The sequence below is a fragment of the Astatotilapia calliptera genome, chromosome 15 (genome assembly GCF_900246225.1).
Source record: "Astatotilapia calliptera chromosome 15, fAstCal1.2, whole genome shotgun sequence".
Taxonomy (NCBI): Eukaryota; Metazoa; Chordata; class Actinopteri; order Cichliformes; family Cichlidae; genus Astatotilapia; species Astatotilapia calliptera.
In genome coordinates this window covers 31,474,793-31,500,087 of record NC_039316.1, presented here as the reverse complement: position 1 = coordinate 31,500,087, position 25,295 = coordinate 31,474,793, and the positions used below count along the sequence as shown (strand labels likewise).

Below are 25,295 nucleotides of genomic sequence, written 5' to 3'. Positions count from 1 at the left end.
TTTCCAGCTCTGCCTCCGCTCCTCTCCCGTCTCACTATAAAAGGGGAAGGAAACCATCATCAGTCCAAACGCCATCAGCTGTTCTCACCTGCGTCTCCAGCACCGCCCAGTTGAGCTCACTGCACCACTCCTCCCCTGCAGCCGCGCCCGGGACCACACCTCCGCCGCACCTGGGAACACAGCTTAAACTCATGAGGGAAAACAATACTAGCAAAATTAAAACTGAAAACATAAATAAAATAAATAAAACACGAAATAACCAAACAACGGGAAATCCTTGATGAAGACTTGACATAAAAGGATGGAACACTAAGGGAAAATATAATATACAAAACTAGGGAACAAGAACAGAATTGATACAGTAAGAGAAAAATATACATTAATATAATCCAAAGAAAACCAAGAATCGCAGGTTTACATAAAGAAAACTAGACCAGAAATCCCACAAAACTCAATTAAAATAACTGGGTAACAGACCAAGACCCTAACACATAAATTGTCTAAACTAAAAAAGTTGAAACCTTGTTGTTTTATGCAATAATGTGTTGGTTTGGCGGTTTACAAAATCATTTCAACTTATTCTTATTAAGATACTTTAATTTATTCCATGTAGAATAGATTCACAAAAACGGGCAGACTCAAATGCAGGATATATCTGTCCATGAAACAATTTAAGGTTTTTGACAAAGTTCAAAGATGGACAGAAATATGTTGAGAGGTAAGTTAGGAAGTTTCCTGAGACGCAGTCATTGGAGGACTTGAATGGGAGATGGCTGGCTGGCAGAAGTGAAGAATATAAGCCACACAAATGCACGGGAAGACTATGACTATTCACGGACTATGCACGGGAAACCAAAAGGTGAACGAGGAATCTCAATGAGCAGGGGTGATGCTGCCACAAAAGTAGCATCACCCCTTTCATCGAGATTGCCTTTTCCCACGCTGAGGTGATCGTCCGAGAAGCATCTTAATCTAAGGTGGGAAGAGATGAGGAACAAAATCCTCTGTCAGATCACAGTCACACTTAGAGCCCTGCTGAAAATGAGACTGGTTTAATAACTTATACTCCTGATAGAATGTGTATGTCTCTCTTTCTCCCTCTCCTCTCCTGCTTTTACCTCTCAGAATAAACAAAACCAAATCAGTCAGACTAAAATCCGTGTGGCATCCACGCTGCTCTTTATCCTGGCTGGCTGCATCTTGTTTGTCACCATCCCAGCTGTGATTTTCAAGCACATTGAGGGCTGGACAGCTCTGGAGTCAACCTATTTTGTCGTCATTACTCTGACAACAGTTGGAATAGGTGACTATGTGGCAGGTAAGTCCTTGTCATTCACACTCTGTTATTCACACAGAACACCACACCCAACAATTAGGTTGTTTTGGATAAATCTAAAGCAGGTAATCCACTAACAATATCTCATAATCAAGCACAGACAAGATCTTACAACTTGTGAATGAGAAACAAGATTTGTTTCTATATGAAAATCTGATGAAAAGTTTCTTGTAGGGTGTTCCTCTTGGATTTTAAAAGTGAGTCTATCATCCAACAAGGGTCCTGAGTATTTTTAACACTCAGCAGAGTTTAACATAACACATAACATAACACATCAAAAGCACTCTAGGCCAGAACAACTTTAGAACCAGTGGAATAAAAAAAGAATAAAGAAATATATAGTGTCATCTACAAATGTACATTGTGCTTTTGGGTAGCATAGTATTGTTTATATTCAGAGTGTATAAATGCACTTGACATGTGTCTGTGAAGGTTCTCAGTCATCCAGGTCATCGTAGTCAAAGGAGCTTGCAAAGAAAAGCGTCTGGACTTCTTTGAGTTGCTTGAAGACGTTTCACCTCTCATCTGAGAAGATTTTTCAGAACTGAAGAAGCTTCTCAGATGAGAGCTCCTTTGACTACGATAACCTGGATGACTGAGAACCTTCACAGACAGAAAGAGCTATGGTGAGGATGCTCTTCATGGATTACGGCTCAGTGTTCAATACTATAATACAAGACATCCTCACCACCAAACTGGACCACTTCCACATCCCCCATGCCACCTGCACCTGGATCAAAGATTTCCTCAGCTACTGCCAGAGCCATACTGTGCTTGGCCTGCCAGTACCTGTCAGCTGCCTCCTGGAATGGCACAGTTAGCCTGTGGACTCACGCTTTAGCTTGACAGCTCCCTTCAACTCCACTGTCCACCATCTGGTTCCTCCCTCCAGGAATGCTGTTGAAGCACTCCTGGAGACTGGAATCGAAGATCTCGTGGACCAAAGCCTCTGCCAGATGCTCTCAGTACACCTTCACTTGGTGTACTTCGTGGTGATCAAGCAATAGCTCAGCTCCTCTCTTCACCTAGTTTTCCAAGTACTTTGGGAAGCCTGAAGTACTGTAATGAGTAACTGAGTCACTGCTTTGGTGTTTTTATATGTAGATTGCTTTACAACCACAATTTTTAGTAACAGTATGTAAATTGTCTTCTGCACATTGGTAATTCAACATATTTTATAACTGTCAGATAGCATTGTCTTTATTCTGTGCAAAGACTAAAATCAGCCCTGGACTGAAATGTCAATTCTCCATTAAGGACAGGTTTACCTGTAATGGATGAAGGCCTCGGTCCTGTTGTGACATTTCCTAATAAAGAAAAAAACAACACCTGCTCCTATAACAAATACTTATGCCAGTTATGTTTTTGTCTGTGCTTGTGGACCCAAAACAGATAAAACAAAATACATGAATTCCCCCCTTTCAATCCCTGAAAGGTTCGGGAGAGGACACCTGCAGGCAGTTACAAGTTTGTTTGTTTTTTCCTGATCAGGTGGAGACCGGAGAATTGAGTACCGGGAGTGGTACAGACCGCTAGTGTGGTTCTGGATCTTGGGTGGCCTGGCTTATTTTGCTGCAGTGTTGAACATGATCAGTGACTGGCTGAGGGTGCTGTCCAAAAAGACAAAAGAAGAGGTACGTTTTCACATTAAACCTCTAATCTGGGTGCCACCAAATTGCCATAATTTTACTATACAGCTGTTTATTCTGTCATATACATTAATTTGTATTTAGTCAGATTTTGGCTGCCAAAGTTATTCATCCTTACAGTTCAACCTATTTCTGACTGGTGACATATTCCAGTGAGAATCCCTTCTGTTTTGAATTAACATCTAATCTAATTTGTCTCATGTTCCAAGTACTCAGAGAAGTATGTTTCTGATTACCATGTGATAAGAAAACAGACATTCTGTTTTCAGGGGCTCTGCAGGTGGGGTGCACACAATAAGGTAAAGGGAACCTAGTGCAGTATATTTACTAAACCTTATATCTGACAATATTCTTTTCCTGAGGTTGGAGAGATCAAAGCTCATGCAGCTGAGTGGAAAGCAAATGTTCGAGCTGAGTTCAGAGAGACACGCCGGCGCATGAGCATAGAAGTCCACGACAAGTTACAGCGAGCTGCAACCATCCGAAGCATGGAGAGACGGCAGCTAGGCCTGGACCAGCGTGCTGTGTCCCTGGACATGCTTTCCCCAGAACGGCGTGCCATCTTCAACAGTCTGGATGCCAACAACTATAAGACTTCTTCCCAGGAAAGTATCGACACTAAGCTAAACAACCTTCGACTGCGAGAGGCCGAACAGTGTGACCGACGCTCCAGCTCCCAAACCATGTCTGAGGACAACATTTTTAATCGCCTTGGCTCCGTCACCAAGCTAGCCAAGCGTAACAGGAATAGAGACCTAAAGAAAAACATCCCAGATGAAACTCGCCGGCCTCATAGTGAAGCGTACGGTTACAGCATACCTGCTTTTGACTGCAGCATACCTACGACAGATGAAGGAAGAAGAAAAGACGAAGGAGAGGATGAAAACGAAGACAAGGAATGCAACACCAGTTTGTCGGATTTTCCACTGTTTGTGGAAGCTTGCAAGCTGCAAAATGGGCTTATACAGGAGCACACCAAAGAGAACGAGGATGACAAAACCCATGATACAGATCTCCATATTAAGATAGACTCTGCATGATCCTACAGATGGGTTTTTAAATACCACCATTAGTGCCTCTCCCTTATTCCTGTGTGTGCTTGAGCAAGGACAGAACCTTTCCTTTTTGATATATACAGTAATGGTCACATATTCAATGGGCTCTATGGATCTGAGGCATAGATGTTACTTTCTATAAATCAAGACCTGGAAGGGTTTCTGTCATTGTTCTTTGACAAATGATTGTTAAGTTATAGTAAAAGTTGTCAGCTATGTCCATTGTTTTTCTCAATTGTACTGTACTCAGCTATAATCTATAAAGATACACACGTATCCCATGGAGAGATTTCAATTGTCCAAGTGGGAAAGGGAATTTTCTGTTTTGTCATAGTATACAGTACATGTCATATACAACCACAAGTTGTTAGTCAGCACTGTTTCTTCTGTACACTGCACTTTCACTTGAATTTGAAATGAAATATAAACAAACATATAAAGTTTTGGCATGGGCGGAGCTACAAGAAACTGTTCTGACCATCTACACGGGGCCCCGCTTTTAGAAATGATCCAGAAACATTTAGACATGGCAGCAATTACCAATGTGTCCAACCATGCAGATGATGTGGTTTGTAAAGAACCAAATGAAATTGTAAAAAATAAGCTGATGCAGATCACTCTCCAGATTCAAAAGTGTTAGCATTAAAAAATTAGACTTAAAAACAGAACTGGCACTGTTAGATGTGTGATGAAAGTTTGGATGTCAGTGACAGAATTGGAGGTGTCTTAAATGAGGTCTTATGTGTACACACAGACGTACAACTTTGTTGTGACTTCATCCGTGTCTCAAGCATAATAAATATGAAAACAGAAAAAAAAATGCTGTGTGGAACATTAAAACATAAAGGCCTGACTTTCTTATGATGTGTTAGTTGTCATGTTGCCTACTAAAAATTGATTCTTAAAATGTGCATTGAAATGTGACTAAAAACATGCCACATGTTGTCTGTGCATGATCCCCAACCTTAGCCATTGTCTCTGTACAATGTCTGACCTCTTTTAACACTATCTCAGGGCCTGATATTGTCTCCTAAGTATTGAATGAGGGGTCAGTAACTATACCTGTTCTCAATGAAAGAATGAAAATAGAATGGAAGAAGAGCCATAATGAAAGAGGAATGTCTATTGCATATTCTCCATGAAACATGGTTTGAGACGATGGGTTTGAGAGTATAAAAGGGACTTGCTGTTACTGTCAGTGTGCATCGTGCCCTTGTTATTGTACCTTAAACGAACATATTTAGGAGGTGTAGATTGTCTGTGGCAGTGACATTACAGATCTTGATTTGACTTGGGTTTACCCCTTCGCCTGCAGTCTGGAAAATTCAAATGGATGGACGTCAGTGGAACACTGATCCACCAGGACTGACACCTGATAGGCTGTGACACCTGTCAAACGAGTAAATGTGGTCCAAAACATACAATTCTAGCCTTAATACCTTTTTGATGGATTTTAACAGGAGGAAGGATTTTAGCTCTGGAGAATCAATCTTGATGTGAAAAACATGGGATTGGACAGTTTGGGACATTATCAATGAAATTCTATGCAGTTGGAGATTTCTGTGCAGCCAGCATCTGATGGCCATTGCCAGTACTCCATCTTCATGAACTTGTGCATCGGCTGCAGCTTCAGCCATCGTATTGGCTGTTTGAGCAGATAATTTCCCCCAAAATAAAATAGTCTCGTACTCACTGTGTACCTTTTAAGGGGGAAAAAAGAAAACGTGCTTAAATCATACTGTGATATTATGATGCTCATACTGTTTTAAACACCGCTCCTAGCCTCATGTTAATGTAGTCACTATCTGTGTATGCACTCTTGTCTTATCTTACTGTTCACATTATTAAGTGAAGCTCTAGGCTAGTGTCAATGCAAGAAGGTGTGTTTTAAAATGCTTCCAAGTGATACAAAAATGCAAAGCTTACAAAGAAAACCAAGACATGGAATAAGGCATGCTGTATTACAGATTATTATAATGTATATGATGTTGACTGTATACGACCACTTGCTTCAAAGGATGGCGTTTTTAACTGCCTGTGTTAATAAGATGCACAAGCTATGTACTTAGACACTGCTCACAGTATCTCCTGTGCAACCATTACATTAAAGGTAGTGATTGCCTTTTGGAATTAAAGATCACTAAATGAGTGCTATTTATGATTTTGCAAATGTCAAGATTCAATTTGTCCTGGTTTTAGTTTTAGTTATTGTTTCCTGTGTCTGTTTCTGAAAAATATCCACCACAGACCTGCATCACTTTCAGATACACTTCCTGACTCTTTGGTTACAAAGGGTAGCTACTTGCATTCAGATAAACAAGGAGAAATTGGGGCATGTTGGATCAGTTTCTGCTGTTCTTAACAAAGATATAATGTATGTTTAACATGACATGCAATACCCCAGGTGTATCAAAAAAGCCAGCTGTGACCGGAGCATGAACCTGAAACTAATCACACACACTTTATTAATAAAGTGTGTGTGTGTGTGTGTGTGTGTGTGTGTGTGTGTGTGTGTGTGTGTGTGTGTGTGTGTGTGTGTGTGTGTGTGTGTGTGTGTGTGTGTGTGTGAGAGAGAGAGAGAGAGAGAGAGATGTGAGAGCTTTCACCTATCCAAATCATTTAATTCAGGTCTTCCAATGGCCCCTTTCACAGCCACAGGTGTATAAAATCAAGCACCTAGGCTTGTTAGGCATGTAAAATCACAGAGCGGGGTTAGTGGATGCTGATCTGCATAGTGCCACGGAATCATACCTTCAAACTAGAGCTAGGCATCTTGTCTGGTGTAGTCCAGGAATCATGTTTCCAGGGTTTAAAATTTTAGGGTCAAGTGCTGTAAACAAAAGCACTGCAGGTGGTGTGTCCAGAGGGTATAGGCTATATAAAAGAAAAAGGATAAAAACAACAAGAAGATTCTTACATCAACTTTTATTTTGTTAACTATTTCTCTTTAATCATCCACAGATCTGGTCAGGTTTGCTTTGACAACATGTGCACCCCTTTGTCCTCTCAGACCTGCTACAAAGGTTTGAGGTTTAGGCACTTGGCTTGCACCATCTCTCTTGCTTTGACAGGCAGCATTCTTAGGAAGCCAGGTCTGAGTGACATTTTCCCGCCTCATGTGACTCAGGTCAGTCTGTACTGAAACGGTAACTCTGGTCTGAAGATTGGCCTAGAGATATGAAGCATGGAAATGAAAGGTCAGTAAATAAAGTCGTGCATTGAGACAAACAAAACAGAACCCAACTCTTGAAACCACTGTAATACAGTAAGGTCCAGTTAACTTTGTTAGTTACATCTTGCTAGTACCAGGTTAGAGTTTGCCTTTCATAACTCCCTCAGTTCTTGTAGCATATACTCAACAAGGTGATGGAAACAATCCTTTTAGGATTTTGGTCCAATAGCATCACATAGCTGCTACATGTTCATTGGCTTCCACATACATGATGAAAATCCCGTTCGAAATCCTATCCTATATAATCCACTATAAAAGTTCTTAAAAGTACTCTGTTGGACTGCGATGGTGACTGTGAAGCCCATTTCAGTGCTACAATGACAACTCATTGTCATGTTCATAAAATCCTTTTGAGATGATTTAAGCTTTGTAACAGGATGTGTTAAGCCATCTGAAGGTGGTTACACTGTGGCTATAAAGGGATGGGAAAGGTCAACAATACTACCCAGGCATTTAAAAAAATGCTTGGTTGCTACTAATGGACTTCAAAGTATGCATAGATAATATCCCTCATGCCATTATACCACCACCAGGAGCAACCTGGGCTGCTGATCCAAGGCAAGATGGATCAGGGTTTCCAGAACCACAATCTTTACTGTCAGTGTGCTTTCGAACAACGAAAACTGTATGCAAACCCCTTCAGTACAAGTAAAAAAAGGGCACTTTTAAGAAAAAGAAGTATATCTGTACAATAAATTTTAAACAAAGAAAAAAAATATATAGTATGTACAAGACTGTGTATCAGAATGAACAAGTGAGAATACACACAGTGATTCAGTCCTTAGAATATTGCACGGTTCCTTGGAAATATTGCACAGTTAAAAGAAGAAGAAGAATATTGCACAGCTAAAAAGAAAGAAAAGAAAATATTGCACAGTTGAAGGTTGTGTTTTTGCATTGATTTATCTCCCTGCATTTATTAATGCAACAGCCCTGGTGTATGCGCTTTTTCTCAGTCTGTTTGTTTGGCCTTAAATGTCCTGTTCATGGTGTTTACACCACATTTTTACACTACATTCAAATGTTGTGGCAAAAATCTAGACTCATCAGACCAGGCTATTTTCTATCGTGTCTGTTTTATTCTATTCTATCCGATAATTTTTTTGAGCACATACATACTGTACCAGATTCAAAGTGTGATGTGTTCAAAGAGACCTTTCTGCATTCATTAGATGTAATAAGTGGTTATTAGAGTTCCTGTCCAGCCCAAAGATATTAGGCCATTCTCCTCTGATAACTAATATCAACAAAGTATTTTCTCCCAGAGAACTGCAGCTCACTGGATATAGGCTCAGAACACAGACAGCACAATGTTCATTTAGAGAAGGGTTGTTAATGACAAAAGCTGTACAGGTAAAGATGAACCTGAGGCTGCCGTGGGACGCCTTGTTCCAAGAAATTAACATATTCATTCTTAATAAAAGCAGCAAAGTTACACATCGACACACAAACATACACACAAAGACTTTAAGCACTTAAAATACTTACTATAAACTTACTGCATTTATAGTAAGTATAAATGTACAGTAAACTAATATCTGCTAAAACGTGTAAATGTGACCATTTCTGCATGTCATTGGGGTGCTATGAGGTCTATGAAGTTCTATTATAAAGTACACAAGAAAATTATATAAGAAAAAAAAAAAAACACTATAGCACATACAGTAATTGAAAAGATAATCTAAGCACAATCAGAAAAGACACTTATGAAGGAAAATGTAACTTCTGATAAAACCACATCAAATTGTAAAACTGTAAAACATGGAGACAGAAAGAAAGAGCATCAGGACACATCAAACAAAAAGCTACTATAACTGTGAGCGTCGGATGGCCACCCTGCATATGCGCGTTTGTTTTCGTTCATGACACTTACTTCCATGCCCTGCCTAGAGCCGTCCAGTTGGATTGCACAGATTTGCCACTTCCAGAAAGGTTTAGCCCATTTACTCCCTTTTTATGGGCCAGAAAGAAGGTAGTCAGAATTGACCGTGGCTGACAGAGAATTCCAGGGTCTCCTGAGGGTCTTCGTCACCATCAGGTGGGCTCCTGAGGTTCTCCATCTCCATTGTCTGCCTCCAATGCCTTTCACAAACGTGAGACTAATCTAACCTGTAGACTCACTGAGTGGGATAAACAATGCCGAGTCTAGGCCATGATCCGCTGCTTACTTTATGGCTTTTTCCACCCTGAGTTGTGGCTTTCTTATGGAAAGTGAGTAAACGGGCTGAACCTGTCTGGAAGTGACAAATCTGTGCAATCCACTGGACAGCTCCAGGCAGGGTGGCCTCTCAACTGTTCCAATACTACTATTCTGTTCTGTGACTTTTGATATTCTGCTACTGCTGATAAGTCTTTTCACATTCATGAATCATTCAAAAACAGAACAGTTTACATTGTACATTTTAAATGAATGACAAACACTTCTCTCTGAAAAAGGTTACAAGCAACCCAAGTTTAATATATTACCTAACGCTGTTTGTAGAAAATGTCATACTTTTAAGTTATAACACCGTTAAGTATTACTATAGGTTTCAACACTTAGCACACATCAGACTACAAAGTGAGAAAAATAAATGAACGTGTCTCACCAATTTGAGAGCTTTTCGTCTAAGCTCCCACTCATTCCACTCATATGACTTGACAATGTTTTTCTCCACAGGGTGAATTTCAGTCTGAGTGCCACACTCACATTTTATACCTGGCTTCACCGGTAAACCCTTTCTTGGCTGGGTCTGCCAAACCAAAAGTCGAAATCAGTTACTACCAACAGATTGTCCAAACATAAGAAAGTTTTAAAAGCTCCTGTGAATTTCATTAAATGTTTTTGAAGTGTGTGTTGTGGCTATTAGAAAGTTACCTGTGAGAGTCTGCTCACATCAGAGTATGGACTAATACAGGAAAACTGTTGGTGGAGTTTGAGGAGCTGAATGAGTTCAGGGGAGTATTTGGCTTTTTCTGCAACCTCTGCAACAAAGCTGTCTGGACTAAGGGCAAACTTCATGGCAGCTTCTTTGGAGGTAAAAACATAGAGCTTCTCCTTGTGTTTCAGGGCTCCGATGTATGGATTACCTGCAAGAGATAAACATTAATATAATATTGGTCTACAGCCTCCCTTTGATCTACTCTATGTTCATTTAATTTGAAGTTAATGAAACAATCTTCCCCCTGATCCACCCATCAGAGAAGGAGACTGAATGTTAGACAAGGTGCTTAAGTATAGAAAAAAGTGCTTCTATGAAGTCTTATGTGATGAAGTGCTTTGAGTGCCCAGTTAACTAACCGATTAATGTATCTAATTACACAGGTGAGAAGTTTCACTAAGATAAACACTCATATTAGCCTTATCATCAAAGACTTGTATTGGCTAACACTGTACTTAAAAACTATTGGTAATCCCCACCATTTATGCTTTCCAATAACATCATAGTGGCAACAATCACAGCCATGCCTGCTTACTTGATGGACAGCTTTACTCAAGTTGTCTGCTGCTAATCTTAGTATATCACCTTTATGATTAATTTTAATACTCTGGTTCAGAAATTCAGGGCTGTGAAAGAGACAGTCCAGCTGCAAAAACAGGTACATGTCCTGTAAATCAGTGTCAACCTAATACTGCAGTATTTATTTATTTAGTTAGTCATAGGTGGAAAAATTTGATGTGCTGACATGTAGGAGAGAATTAACACGTTGTTAGCATTCAGCCTGGTCTTAATGAGTGACGCCAAACAGTGCTCCCACAGACTACTAAGAATGATCAACAACTGATATTATTTCTATACTGATTCTGTGCAATTAAAGCAGTATCATCATATGATCCCTCAACCGAAGTGTAGGGAATAAAAAAATAAAATAAAAAATAAATACTTGAAAAACACGATTTGTAAAATATATTACGTAGATTGTAGGGATTGCATTCTTTTGAAATACAGCAAATTCAACAAATCTGTGGAAAATAGCTGCAGTACATTTAAGGCCAAAAGCAAGTTTTACAGACAGGTAAGAGAGTCCAGACTATCATTAGTATTACACATGTTAGGTGACCATTCAAACAGCTCTCCAACCACCCACAGAAGGCAAATGACTTCCAAACCCCACCCCAAATATCACTACCTTTGTCCAGCTGAACCTGGTTCAATAAACCTAAATCTGATTCATTCTAGTTACAAACTTGAACAAGCATTATGCCAAGACTATTAACACACATCACTGTATATATATATATATATATATGTTATAGCATCAACTCTGTCAGCATGACTGAGCACCAAGTCAGCAGCTTCGTCCTCTTCACTCACCAGCTTGGAATAATCGTGACTTCACAATCAACAATAAAACGTTATACTTGGAAAATCAAAGGCATTACACATTCTTAACTAGAGCTTCTAAAAGGTGTCTCAGACACAGTTGACTGCATTCCATTTTTGAATTTTATAATATAACATTTTAATTACAATACTAGCCTAAATTCTGGATGGATGGATGGATGGATGGATGGATGGATGGATGGATGGATGGATGGATGGATGGATGGATGGATGGATGGATGGATGGATGGATGGATGGATGGATGGATGGATGGATGGATGGATGGATGGATGGATGGATGGATGGATGGATGGATGGATGGATGGATGGATGGATGGGATCAGGAAGGCAGTATAATTATAGCTATGAAGAGGCTTTGGTCACCACCTTTGTGACCATTCAGAGAACAACTTCATAATTCCCTGCAACTTCATGAGTGTTTTTAAAGAAAGCTGACACCTTTACTCACACACCTAAATGTGTTTTACCTAAGCAAAAAACCATCACACTGGAATCGTACCTGGAAGTAGAAGGCCATCTCTGGTTACAAGTGTGTAGCCACAGAATCCATTATACTGTAGGGGCATTTCCTCAAAATTGACTGTTGTTTCAGGAAAAAGCCATTCCTGTGTCTTCAGGGAAGCTGGATCAACGCAGTTATCTAAAAGACAAAATAAATCACAACCACATTTAAGACTGGCAAAAGCTAAGATCTTCATTTCTCTTTTTTGTAACTCTTGTGGAAAATGCAGTTTTGTTTCTGTGGGTGACCAAAGCCATACCTGAAGACTCAAGCATTCTCTGTTCGTCTGTCTTCACCTCTGAGTCCTCCAACAGACTTTCTAGATATGCTTCAGAGAAAATCCTGGCCTGGGAGGCAGAGAAGGGCTGGAGTCTGAGCATGATTTTATTGAGCATGTACAGGAACTCACCCTCATCCCGAAGTTCAAACCATAACTTTGACAGCATCTTGAATAATGAGAAATGACAAAATAAAGACTCTAGGTACAGACAAATATAAGAATCAAGGAGAAAGAAAATCTTGTACACACTTCCATCTATTCCTTCAGATGAAATATAAAAAGACATTAACTGTAACAACTTAAGAACACTTCAAAACAAAGCAACTTACGAAAACTGTTGCAGCTGGTACTGCTGTTTTTGACTGCACAGTTTCTTTTAGCATCTTCATCTGTGATGAGACGTCACTCAGCAGGGTTTCAACATGCTTAGCACATGAATTTGCATCAGCCTGGTGGTACAGGAAAATTAATATTTCACTAAATATTTTAATATAAAAAAAAAATCACCTTAAATAAGATGAAAATAGCCTAAAATGCCCAGTGGTACATATGAAATAGCAATGGGTGTACACACAACATTGTGCATGCTTTGTTTCGTTTTGTGCTTTTTTATTGTCCAAACTTTTAATAGTGCGTATCTCAAGGAAAAAATACTCAATAACCAAAATGAGACTAAGGCTGAAATAACAGTATTCAATTATTTCAGCCTGATCATCACTTTTGTGACCATATGGTTGGTAAAACAGCTGGTTAAAGCGCTCGACCCAGGATGCAACATCCAGGTAGAAAATATTTTTCAGTTTTATTATTTGACAATATTATTCAGCTGCAATTTAAGGTTGTTAGTTTAGTTATTGTTAAAGTATTATGCAGTTATTTTATAAGTGTATTTAAAATGTACACTTCATGTTGTGTTGTTACCACTACTCTATAATTATACAGGCATCTTGCTTTAATTGATACACACTTCACATTAGTCCGTGATAGTCGCCCACTGGAAAAATTTATTTATCCTCTTAAATGCTGCCGACTTTTAAATTCAGAATTATACAATCAGTTTTTGCTTTTATCTATGTGCGCACTGGATGCTTTTTGTAGTGATTTCACTACGAGAGATCATACAAATGACATTCAGTGGCTTCAGCCGTCTATGGGTGAACCTCTCCAGTCAGAAAGTGGGCGTGACCTAAGATAAACTTCGCTCAACTTTCAGGCCAGTCACCCAGTGGTCAGCTTCATGATGATCATGTGGTGAGCAAATAGCTTTCAGTGTGTACACAGCTTAAAACACTGTCTTAATATACTGTAGTACACATGTTTCAATTAATTACTGCACCCATTTCTTTTTTCCTAGCTCAAGACTTTTGCAAAGCACTAAAAGTTGGTACTATTGTTATTATTAAATGACTGATATCACTGTTATAACAGGTGTAGTCTCCATGTAAATACCATGTTTTTAACATTTTGTTTAAAGTTACTGCCACCTTACCAGTAACATTTTTAGGAAAACTTCATGCTGTCTGGCATTGTACAAAGCCTGTTTGAGGAGAATAACGGGCATGTCAGAATGTCCCAGCTGAACATCAGAGCTTGTTAGCTTCTCCAGCACAACAGTGTACTTGAACACCAAAGTCTGTGTCACACACAGCTCATTTGCTATGCTTTTACTGGTGACTGGAAGAGCCTCTTGAAGAACTGCAGGCACTGCAAGGAGAACACAAAAAGGTATAAATATCACTGTTGTTAGATCTGTGTGTTTTGTGAATCTATATACATTCAGCTGGACTTTATCATGCCCCAAATTAAGATTGAGTAGGCTGAAGAAAGACTGGAAGAGAAAATCCAGCAGGGGAACTAGAAAGCAAGAATAGGAGGAGGAGAACTGGAGAGAAGAGAGGACCCGAGTCAGGGCGTGATAGCCCTGTGACAGCACAGGACACAGAACACAAAGCTGACATGTGGGAGATGCTGGAGCTGGAGCTGGCTGCCATCACCACTGGAAAGAGGCCTGACAGAGTGGAGTTGGGTAAGAGCCTGAAGCCTCCCCCAGCCCTGTGAGTAACCTGTTTGTTTCCTCTTTTGATGTAACAACTTGTGTCAGGGGCTGAACCTGACAGATTCTTTAAAACAGTACTGTCCACAGTTAAACCTCCCCACAGAAACCCTCAACATCTAAGGTGCACATATGCATATGTAATGGGGTGTGATTTGTGGCTCAGCTGCAATGGAGGGGTGGAGTGATAGATTCAGGGTGTGGTCAGCAGCTCTCCATCATCAATCATGCCTCCCCTATTTGAGTTGGACAAAATTACCTGATGCCAGAGCTGTGTGCTGTGCTGAAGGAGGCAGCTGGAGGCCTGCAGAAACTAAAGAGTGTGAAGCACCACAAAAAAACGTTCACTTACTTTGTGATGCTGAGTGCGTTGGATCTTTTTGTCACGATTGGTACCGAAATCCAGTTGTGGGATGATGGGCCTATGACTAACGCAGTTGAGTGACGCTGGCAGATATTGTGGTGGAGTTGATGCATTGGGAGCAGGTGTTGGTGCATCAACAGCAGCTCAACTGGCTACAAGACCAGGCTGAGTGCCTTTACATGTCAAGGCTCACTGTGTGGCAGGCAGGATGTAGGACCCAAATGCAGGACTCATAAACGCAAGGGTGAGAACTAAAAGTGGCAGCTTTATTTTGGCTGTAAATGACTCTTTAATCATACAACAAACAAAGCCAAAAGCGAGGAACTAGAAATATGAACTAAAATCAAAGCACTATGACACTGGGAAGCTAAGGAACTAAACTGGGAAACAGATAGAAAACTACTAGGAGAACACAGGAAAACATGCACCAATAGCGTGCGCCCTGCCCAGAATGTCAGCTGGTGAACCAGCCACCCTTTCCAAAAGCACCCTTGCACCCACTCCTGTTAATGGACGTCCCGTTTGAGCACACTGGTGCAAACCTCATCAGGCCATTTGTAATTCTAGGTGTTGGACCCAGCATTTTGAGTTTATTGTGTTTTTGTATTATAATGATGATGTAAGTTTCTCTAGTTCGTTTTGAGTTTATTCTTTCTATGTTTCTGAGTTTTCTTGTGTTCCCAGTTTAGTCTCTCGTCTGCTAGGTCCTTTTTGTGCCTCCTGTGAGAATCTGTCTTGTTGTCTGTGTTTACGTTTCTGTGCATATAGCTCCCTCGCCCTCTGTGTGTCCAGTCGTTATGTTTTTGTCTCCTTTTTCTGTACACGTGTTCCTCTCATTGTGCTTTATTCTTTGTCTCCCCCGTCTGTCATGTGCATCCACATGTGTTCTCACCAGCCCGTCTTGTCCCATATGTGCATTTCATGTTTTAGGTTCCTAGTGTTTAGTTTCCCGAGTTTAACTGTCTTGCTAGTTTAGTCCTATCTCCTTGTTTGTGTTTTCGTGCAATCTATGAATAAAACGGCTCTGTTTTTGTGAAGTCCCAGTTTCACGTCTGTTGATTCTCTCCTTTTGGGTCCACCTCATCATCACTTCACACATTCTGCAGCCACATACCATGAAGCCATTTCACTGGAGTGCAGAGGGATATCACTTTGTATTAGTTCTGGTGGATTACGCAACAGGATAACCTGAAGCAATGCTGCTGTGCACCACTTTACCAAAGAGTGTCGTGTAGACACAGTTTCAGGTCATCTCCAGAGTCGGCATATCGAAAGAGATACTGACTGACCAGGACACTTCATTCATGTCTCGGACACTTAAGTTGTCAACCTGATTAAAGAAAACTGCAAAAAAGGTCCAAGCCCAACCAAGAAAAAAAAAAAAGATGTGTACGTTCTAACCCTCAGGGCAAAGCTACACACACTGGGGAGATTGTCACAGGTTTACAGAGTGGATGTTGCTGAACTGAAACTGCATTTTGCAGAGGTGTCCCCTCTCCCTCCCCTCTGCCCAGTCGTACAACACTCACAAACCACCATTATGGAGCAAGGTCTATAGTGTTACAGGCTTGAAACGAAAACAGCTGGACTTTTTGGTTCATGAAGACATTTCATTTCATTTTGGTGAACTGTCGGCCAATGTTGTTGGTCGGCCTACAAATGTTTTTAAAAGTATTTTAACTGCATGCGACTGCTTATAATTTCAAATAGCAAAGAGACAGTCACTGAGCTAAATCTACAGTAGAGGTCTTCTAACAATCAATCTCAAGCTGGCAAAGTGAAAAATAAGCATAAAAACTGTACTTAGTTCATGGATGTCAACCTCCTCTTCACCCCTCTTGTTGGCTTTGTTGAAGAGTCGGATCCCAGTAACAATCATGGTGAGTTCTTTGAGCTGCTGCTCCTGGTCTCTCTTTAAGGCCACTCGAAAGTTTCCCAGTTCAGCCTGAGGGAAGACGCTCTGCAGGACAGCTATGGCAAAGGAAGAAGAGAAGTCAAACGTTAGACACACTGCATGTATAATCATTATTACCACCACCACCACCATTCACTGCATGGCTAATTGTTACACTATATCAGTGTTTCCCAAAATTTTTTTTGCTGGGCCCCCCCATTGTTTTACAAAAAAAATGTTCGGGCCCCCCCACCAACTAAACACCCCCCCCCCCCCGCACAAACATATCCTCCAACCACACACACCCATATTTTGTTTTCAAACTCCGTTGCGGTTTATTTCACACCTCAAACATTTAGTAAACAATTAAGCAAATACAAGTAAACTGCAATAAATTACAGGTAGTTATAAAATAATCTCAGAACTCTTTTACGCTACGTCCACACTTAAACGGGTATTTTTGAAAACGCAGCTGTTTCTACGCGTTTGGACATTTCGTCCACACGTAAACGGAGTTTCGAATCACTGAAAACAGATTTTTTTTTTTTTAAAACGCCGTTTTTTGCGTTTACGTGTGGACAAGGAATACAGAGTTAGTCACGCAACGAGTGGTGCCTTTTTTCACGTCACGCTGTGCGCCACGTTGTTTACATGAGATGAATTGCAGAATGGCAGATAGACAAAATACTGTTAATCTTACTATCTTCAGGTTTTACACGCTTACGTATACACACGCAGTTACTGTCCCTCCATTTAGAAAGGCAGAGGCGTCACGGTGTAATTATTTTACGTGTAGTTGTTTTTTTTTTCCTGTGTAATATTCAACATTGCTATCAATACATTTCTCAAAAAATGCCTCTGTGTGCAAAATGGGTTCAAAAACATAAACAACTGTGTTATACTGTTTGTCCTTGATTTGAACTGGGGAAACAAATCGTGGTAGGACAGGCCGGATATTATTTGTATCCCACTGTAACTTTACTATATACAGTGGGGCAAAAAAGTATTTAGTCAGCCACTGATTGTGCAAGTTCCCCCACCTAAAATGATGACAGCGGTCAGTAATTTGCACCAGAGGTACACTTCAACTGTGAGAGACAGAATGTGAAAAAGAAAAAAAAAAATCCATGAATCCACATGGTAGGATTTGTAAAGAATTTATTCGTAAATTAGGGTGGAAAATAAGTATTTGGTCACCTCAAACAAGGAAAATCTCTGGCTCTCACAGACCTGTAACGTCTTCTGTAAGACGCTTTTCTGTCCCCCACTCGTTACCTGTATGAATGGCACCTGTTTGAACTCATCATCTGTATAAAAGACACCTGTCCACAGCCTCAAACAGTCAGACTCCAAACTCCGCCATGGCCAAGACCAAAGAGCTTTCGAAGGACACCAGGAAAAGTATTGTAGACCTGCACCAGACTGGGAAGAGTGAATCTACAATAGGCAAGCAGCTTGGTGTGAAAAAATCAACTGTGGGAGCAATCATCAGAAAATGGAAGACATACAAGACCACTGATAATCTCCCTCGATCTGGGGCTCCACGTAAGATCTCATCCTGTGGGGTCAAAATGATCATGAGAACGGTGAGCAAAGATCCCAGAACCACACGGGGGGACCTGGTGAATGACCTGCAGAGAGCTGGGACCAAAGTAACAAAGGTCACCATCAGTAACACACTACAACGGCAGGGAATCAAATCCCGCAGTGCCAGACGTGTTCCGCTGCTGAAGCCAGTGCATGTCCAGGCCCGTCTGAAGTTTGCCAGAGAGCACATGGATGATACAGCAGAGGATTGGGTGAATGTCATGTGGTCAGATGAAACCAAAGTAGAACTTTTTGGTATAAACTCAACTCGTCGTGTTTGGAGGAAGAAGAATACTGAGTTGCATCCCAAGAACACCATACCTACTGTGAAGCATGGGGGTGGAAACATCATGCTATGGGGCTGTTTTTCTGCCAAGGGGACAGGACGACTGATCCGTGTTAAGGACAGAATGAATGGGGCCATGTATCGTGAGATTTTGAGCCAAAACCTCCTTCCATCAGTGAGAACTTTGAAGATGAAACGAGGCTGGGTCTTCCAACATGACAATGATCCAAAACACACCGCCCGGGCAACAAAGGAGTGGCTCCGTAAGAAGCATTTGAAAGTCCTGGAGTGGCCTAGCCAGTCTCCAGACCTCAACCCCATAGAAAATCTGTGGCAGGAGTTGAAAGTCCGTGTTGCTCGGCGACAGCCCCAAAACATCACTGCTCTCGAGAAGATCTGCATGGAGGAATGGGCCAAAATACCAGCTACTGTGTGTGCAAACCTGGTAAAGACCTATAGTAAACATTTGACCTCTGTTATTGCCAACAAAGGTTATGTTACAAAGTATTGAGTTGTATTTTTGTTATTGACCAAATACTTATTTTCCACCCTGATTTACGAATAAATCCTTTACAAATCCTACCATGTGAATTCATGGATTTTTTTTTTCACATTCTGTCTCTCACAGTTGAAGTGTACCTCTGGTGCAAATTACTGACCTCTGTCATCATTTTAGGTGGGGGAACTTGCACAATCGGTGGCTGACTAAATACTTTTTTGCCCCACTGTAAAGAGCTAACATCTCCAAAATGTCAGGAGTAGTTATTTATTACAACAAGTGTTTGTGAACTAAAAATAAAGAATGTGGGATACTGTTTGTCCGTGATTTGGACAACCCAGCGCGTGCTGCCGATGCAAGGGAAACTAATTCTGTTGCAGAGACCTACCTCGGCACTTGTGCAGGTGAAGCCAGTGTCCAAGCTTTCTTTTTTTCTTTTTTCTTTTTTTTTATACCCCCCCCCCGGGAACCTCTGCACCATATTATGTAAAATTGTTCATTTATTTTGTGAATAGAAGAGATTCCATTCAGAAAACTGCTGACAATTTGCTCCCTTTCAGAACCTGATCTTTCTAACTGGAAGTCTGATGTTACATAATATGAACAGACTTGTGGTTCATCAGAAATGTTTTGAAGTTCATAGTCAGCTCACAAGACATATGTTGGAGAATCACTGAGAATAGCAGAAAGTGCTATCTGGATGATCTGGGGTTAGAATTAGTAGCGCAGCCTTTGGTGTAACGTGGCATTACATTTTCAGTATGCAGACATGACATTGTAGTTGGAACAATGAAAAGTAGTATGAGACCTGTAGCCTCTTCCATAGTGTTGGTATCTGTAGGCGAACCCATAGCAGAGCGCTGCAGGATATAAGTGGTGATTTTCTGGTAAAGGCCATCCAATTCCTTCCTTGATTTCACCCTGTTGTCAGTGATCTCTCTGCACAGTGGACTCAGCTTGGACTCTTCTGACTGGTGGATATCCTCAAGAAACTCACCTACACAAACACACATGGTCATCACCAAAAGTCATTGTGGCAAGGTTTTGCAGTCTGAAGTCTGTACGTGACTCAAATAGAGCACTGCAATAGCACAAACATGACTAAATAAACCCACATATGACAGCTTCAGATAATCAGCTTCTAAGCTGACCAACACACGTTTTAACTAGTCTGGAAATGTATCATTTAAGATCGGGGTTTATGACCTCTAGTGCCTCTGTTAAACAAGTTCAGCATAGCCATGCTGAACTGCAGTTTAACACATCCAGGCTTTATATGCATTAGACAGCTCATCTAAACATAAAACCCAAGTTGGAGATAATGGGAAATGCAACAGTGGTTATCAATTGATTGGACTCGTTGGTTGACACAAAAATGAACCAACTTAGCATAGCCTACTTTGATCTGTAAAGAACAAAAAATATTTAATGGCAAAAAGCAACACTTTTGCTACAAATAGGACAAGACTGCAACAATGTGATGATTTTATTGATTGCAGCACTAGGTATGCCATTTATTTGTTACAAAGCAGCTGCACATGAAGACATGGAAAGCATTACGTCCTCTCCTTGCATACGTACTGAAAACCTACTGCTGAAAAAGATTGGTCTGTAAAAGCGAAGCTGTTGATTTACCTGTCAATCTACAGTCTCATCACTATGGTTACAAGCTCTGGGTAGGGCCTAAAAGAATGAGATTGCAGATACAAGCGACAGGAATAAGCTTTCTTCAAGGGGTGGCTGGCCTCTCCCTTAGAAACAGGAGTTAAGTCATTTGAGAGGGCCTCAGAGTAGAGTTACTACTCCTCCACAACGAAACTAGCCAGCTGAGGTGGGTCAGGTATCTGGCTAGGATGCCTCCTCGGTGAGGTGTTCCAGGCATGTCCCACTAGGAGGAGACCATGGGTAGACCAATGATACGCTGAAAAGATTATGTAACCTGGATAAGCTTGAAAAAGTAGCTGGTGAGAGTTAGGGCTGAGCTTCTCTGCTTAGACTGCTGCCCCTGCAACCCAAACCCAGATAAGCAGATGAAACTAGATGGATGCTAATAATTGGTCATTGGCATTTGTAGACGACTAGACAGATGTTGTATAGCAAAATAAATCTAAAAATAAAAAATAAAAAAATTGAACAACCTCGAGCAAGCTTAGCATACATTACATACATGTATTGGTGCCACATAAAATCAGAATGAGGTTATACTTACATTTCGTGGTATAATTCATGTCAAAGCACACCTGCATTTTGATAGTGTCAAGGGATGGGCTGCACTTTTCTGTGAGTTTATCCAGACACAGCTGGAAGACATGTTGCAGAGGGAGACATTTTCACTGCTTTGCTGATGACACACAACTTTATCTGTCCATGAAGCCAGATAACACACACCAATTAGTTAAACTGCAGGAATGTCTTAAAGACATAAAGACCTGGATGGCCTCTAATTTTCTGCTTCTTAATTCAGATCAAACTGAGGTTATTGTACTCGGCCCTGAAGATCTTAGAAATATGGTATCTAACCAGATGCTTACTCTGGATGGCATTACCTTGGCCTCCAGTAACACTGTGAGGAACCTTGGAGTCATTTTTGACCAGGACATGTCCTTCAACGCACATATTAAACAAATATGTAGGACTGCTTTCTTCCATTTGCGCAACATCTCTAAAATTAGAAATATCCTGTCTCAGAGTGACGCTGAAAAACTAGTTCATGCATTTATTACTTCTAGGCTGGACTACTGTAATTCATTATTATCAGCATGTCCTAAAACTTGCTGAAAAGCCTTCAGCTAATCCAAAATGCTGCAGCAAGAGTCCTGACAGGGACTAGAAAGAGAGAGCATATTTCTCCTGTTTTGGCTTCTGTTCATTGGCTTCCTGTTAAATCCAGAATTGAATTCAAAATCCTGCTCCTCACATACAAGGTCTTAAATAATCAGGCCCCATCTTATCTTAATGAGCTTGTAGTACCATATCACCCTATTAGAGCACTTCGCTCTCGCACTGCAGGCCTACTTGTTGTTGTTCCTAGAGTATTAAAAACAGAACGGGAGGGAGAGCCTTCAGTTTTCAGGCCCCTCTTCTTCTCAGCTTCCAGTTTGGATTCGGGAGACAGACACCATCTCTACTTTTAAGATTAGGCTTAAAACTTTCCTTTTTCACTAAAGAATATAGTTAGGGCTGGACCAGGTGATCCTGAATCCCCACTTAGTTATGCTGCAATAGGTGTAGGCTGCTGGGGGACTCCCATGATGCATGGAGTATTTCTTCTTCAGTCACCTTTCTCACTCTCTCTGTGTTAATAGACCGCTCTGCATTGAATCATATTTGTTATTAATCTCTGGCTCTCTTCCACAGCATGTCTTTAATCCTGTCTTCCTTCTCTCACCCCAACTGGTTGCAACAGATGGCCGCCCCTCCCCGAGCCTGGTTCTGGTGGAGGTTTCTTCCTGCTAAAGGGAATTTTTACCTTCCTGCTGTCGCCAAAGTGCTTGCTCATAGGGGGTCATATGATTGTTGGGTTTTTCTCTGTATGGGTTATTGTAGGGGCTACCTTACAATATAAGGCATCGTGAGGCGACTTCTGTTGTGATTTGATGCTGTATGAATAAAAATAAATTGAACTGAATAGATTACCATCATTGCTTGTGTTAGTCTTACACCAAAAGAAGAAGGGGGGGAACTCAGATTCAGCAGTAACAAGTGTAACAAGTGTAATATATGTTAATAAAAATGGGCTTTACTGTCATACAATAGTAGTCATAAAGAGAAATCAAAGACAAGGGAACAAAACAGAAACTACAGAAGTAAATGAAATAGCCACAAAAAAAAAAAAAAAAAAAAAAAACAGGATCTAAAAAAAATCAGGACTCAGAAGAGGAGAGCGCAGCTGCCACTCCCTGTTTGAAGTTGCCTCCTGTTAAATGGAAACGTCTGACTCTTGGCCTTTCTCCCATAACCTCACTAAATGGAGAAGAAATGCAGTGCATCATGGGAAGCCCCCCTTCTACCTCCTAATTTTGTAACAGAACAGAATTTCGACTCAAACATACACAGTGATTTTCAGAACCACTAACACCAATTAGAAAAAGAAATAAAGCAGCTCACCTCTTCGAGTTTTTGAACATCATCTTTAGTAAGGGTCCTGTCAACATTAAAGCCATTTCTTGGGTCCAGCACCACAGCAGACACCTGTGGATGTTTGAGAACATCGTGAACGTGTGCAGCAGCAGCGTTAGCTTAACGACTAAGTGCTTACTTCGTTTTACCGACCATAAAAGCTGCCAGCGTCTCCGACACCGCATGTCCCCTCAGCCTGCACTCGTGCACAATGTGCCCGATTACGGTTTTAAGCAGGGTTTCCGCACCAGCCTGAGACATTTCTACCGCCGGACCTACGGTGGATTGTTGATAAGCAGTTGCCATAGTAGCGGTGCAAATTTGTCCACTAGAGTGCGCTACAGTTAAACAATGCTTTAGTCCATAGATGAAACCTCAAGTATCGGTGTTAAGACACAGTCTTCTGCAGTTCCCATAGAACGTGGCAAAAGGCCATGCATGTGTCTGTTTTCTTTATGCAACCAGGTCATAAGTTACATATTGTTGTAATTACACAAAATGTGTTCTAAAACCCGAACTGTTTGGAGAAAAATAAAACTCCAGGTTCATTATGACATCTATAAAGAGAAACTTCAATTATATTTTACAACTGAGGAGTGCAAGGAGGTCCTACTTCTCTGACATCGTCACCAAAACCAGTCATAATGCTCGGGTCTTATTTGCAACAGCTGACAGGCTAACAAACCCTCCTGTGTCAGTGGCAGCTGAACTTCATTCGACCATGGCCTGCAATGACTTTGCCAAATTCTTCACAGACAAAATTCAAAAGATTAGACAAGCAATTGGTACATCAACAGCAGATTTAGGATATGTACTGTGTCCACCGAAAAACTGTTTAAACACCATAAAACAGTTTCACCCTATTAACAGCAAGGACCTGGAGGAAATTTAACGTCAACTGAACTCTTCCTCCTGCTGCTTAGATGTCCTGCCAACAGATTTTTTCCAAAGAGGTCTCAAAGACTTTGGAGTCAGACCTGTTACAGATCGTCAAGCTTTCTTTAATGTCAGGTGTGTTTCCAGAAGCACAAAAAAAAAAAAAAAAAAAAAAAAAAAAAAGCTGAAATTAATCCTCTACTGAAAAAGGACAATCTTGACAAGACACAAATGAACAACTACAGGCTGATCTCAAATCTTTCATTTTTAAGTAAGAACATTGAAAAAGTTTCTTAACAACTCAATTACTTCTTAAAACAGAATAACTGCTATGATGCCTCCCAGTCAGGTTTTAGACAGAACCACAGCACTGAAACTGCTCTGACCAAAGTGTTTAATGACACATGTCTGAATACAGACAGTGGAAAAATGTCAGTCTTATAGTTTTACTGGATCTCAGTGCAGCATTTGATACAGTTGACCACAACATATTACTCAAACGACTGGAGAACTGGGCAGGTCTTTCAGGAACTGTACTAAACTGGTTCAAAACCTAGAAAACAGGAAATACTTTGTATCAATAGGTAACTTCACATCTGAGCAGACAAGTATCACATGTGGAGTTCCCCAAGGTTCCATCATGGGACCTCTTCTGTTTAACATTTACATGCTCCCACTGGAACAGATTATAAAGAACAAAATAAACTATCATAGCTATGCAGATAAGCACAGATATATTACTGAGGCCCTGTACAGGCTCTTGATAAATGCATTGAGGAAATTAATAACTGGCTGTGCCACAATTTTCTCCAGCTAAACAAAACTGAAGTGGACGCAGACCTAAACTTAGAAAAACACATTAAGGCAATAACAAAATCAGCTTACTATCACCTCAAGAATATTTCAAGGATAAAAGGTCTGATGTCTCAACAGGACCTGGAAAAATTAGTCCATGCATTCATCTTTAGTAGGCTTGACCGAGTATGAACCTTCCAGATCCCCCAGGTCATCTGGAGCCAGTTTTTTTTTTTTTTTTTTTTTTAAATCAGTTCCGAGTCCGAACCAGACACTGAGAAGCTGCATTCAGCTTTTATGCTCCATATATCTGGAACAAACTCCCAGAAAGCCTCAGATCAGCTGAAACACTCAGTTTATTTAAATCCAGGTTTAAGACTCACCTATTCCCAGCTGCATTTGAATAAAGCACCAAATCCAGTTTTACTTTTAAGCCTAAATT

At 40.7% G+C, this 25,295-nt stretch overlaps 2 protein-coding genes across 3 annotated transcripts in view; one reads left to right on the top strand and one right to left on the bottom strand.

The window, feature by feature from the left end:
- Positions 1 to 6,198, top strand: part of kcnk10a (potassium channel, subfamily K, member 10a) — a 38,655-nt gene extending 32,457 nt beyond the window's left edge. Inside the window, exons 5-7 of the mRNA XM_026194931.1 lie at positions 1,126 to 1,318; positions 2,828 to 2,970; positions 3,348 to 6,198. Coding sequence (XP_026050716.1) covers positions 1,126 to 1,318; positions 2,828 to 2,970; positions 3,348 to 4,025 — 1,014 coding nt within the window. The 3' untranslated portion in view covers positions 4,026 to 6,198. The remainder of the gene's footprint in view (positions 1 to 1,125; positions 1,319 to 2,827; positions 2,971 to 3,347) is intronic.
- A 748-nt stretch (positions 6,199 to 6,946) lies between these two features.
- On the bottom strand, positions 6,947 to 23,628 carry cfap206 (cilia and flagella associated protein 206). Of its 2 annotated transcripts, none has more exons than XM_026143526.1 (12): positions 23,336 to 23,628; positions 23,171 to 23,254; positions 21,273 to 21,363; positions 19,872 to 20,060; positions 16,601 to 16,768; positions 13,870 to 14,084; positions 12,710 to 12,829; positions 12,360 to 12,447; positions 12,098 to 12,238; positions 10,130 to 10,341; positions 9,861 to 10,004; positions 6,947 to 7,209 (listed from the first exon to the last, which is right to left on the bottom strand). In XM_026143526.1, exons 1-12 carry the CDS (start codon positions 23,486 to 23,488, stop codon positions 6,988 to 6,990), a joined length of 1,827 nt encoding a protein of 608 aa, XP_025999311.1. In that variant the 5' UTR covers positions 23,489 to 23,628; the 3' UTR covers positions 6,947 to 6,987. The 2 variants fall into 2 exon arrangements, with proteins under 2 accessions (XP_025999311.1, XP_025999310.1); XM_026143525.1 differs by having other exon boundaries at positions 12,360 to 12,546; positions 23,336 to 23,627.
- Between the last annotated feature and the right edge of the window lie 1,667 nt (positions 23,629 to 25,295).

Bases quoted from the DNA above. Each gene is read 5' to 3' on its own strand.
- cfap206 (XM_026143525.1), bottom strand. From the start codon at position 23,488: ATGGCAACTGCTTATCAACAATCCACCGTAGGTCCGGCGGTAGAAATG. The intron at 20,061-21,272 runs GTAAGTATAACC...GTGTTTGTGTAG, and splicing joins CATGAATTATACCACGAAAT to GTGAGTTTCTTGAGGATATC. The intron at 7,210-9,860 runs GTGAGACACGTT...TCATATCTCTAG, and splicing joins GACGAAAAGCTCTCAAATTG to GCCAATCTTCAGACCAGAGT.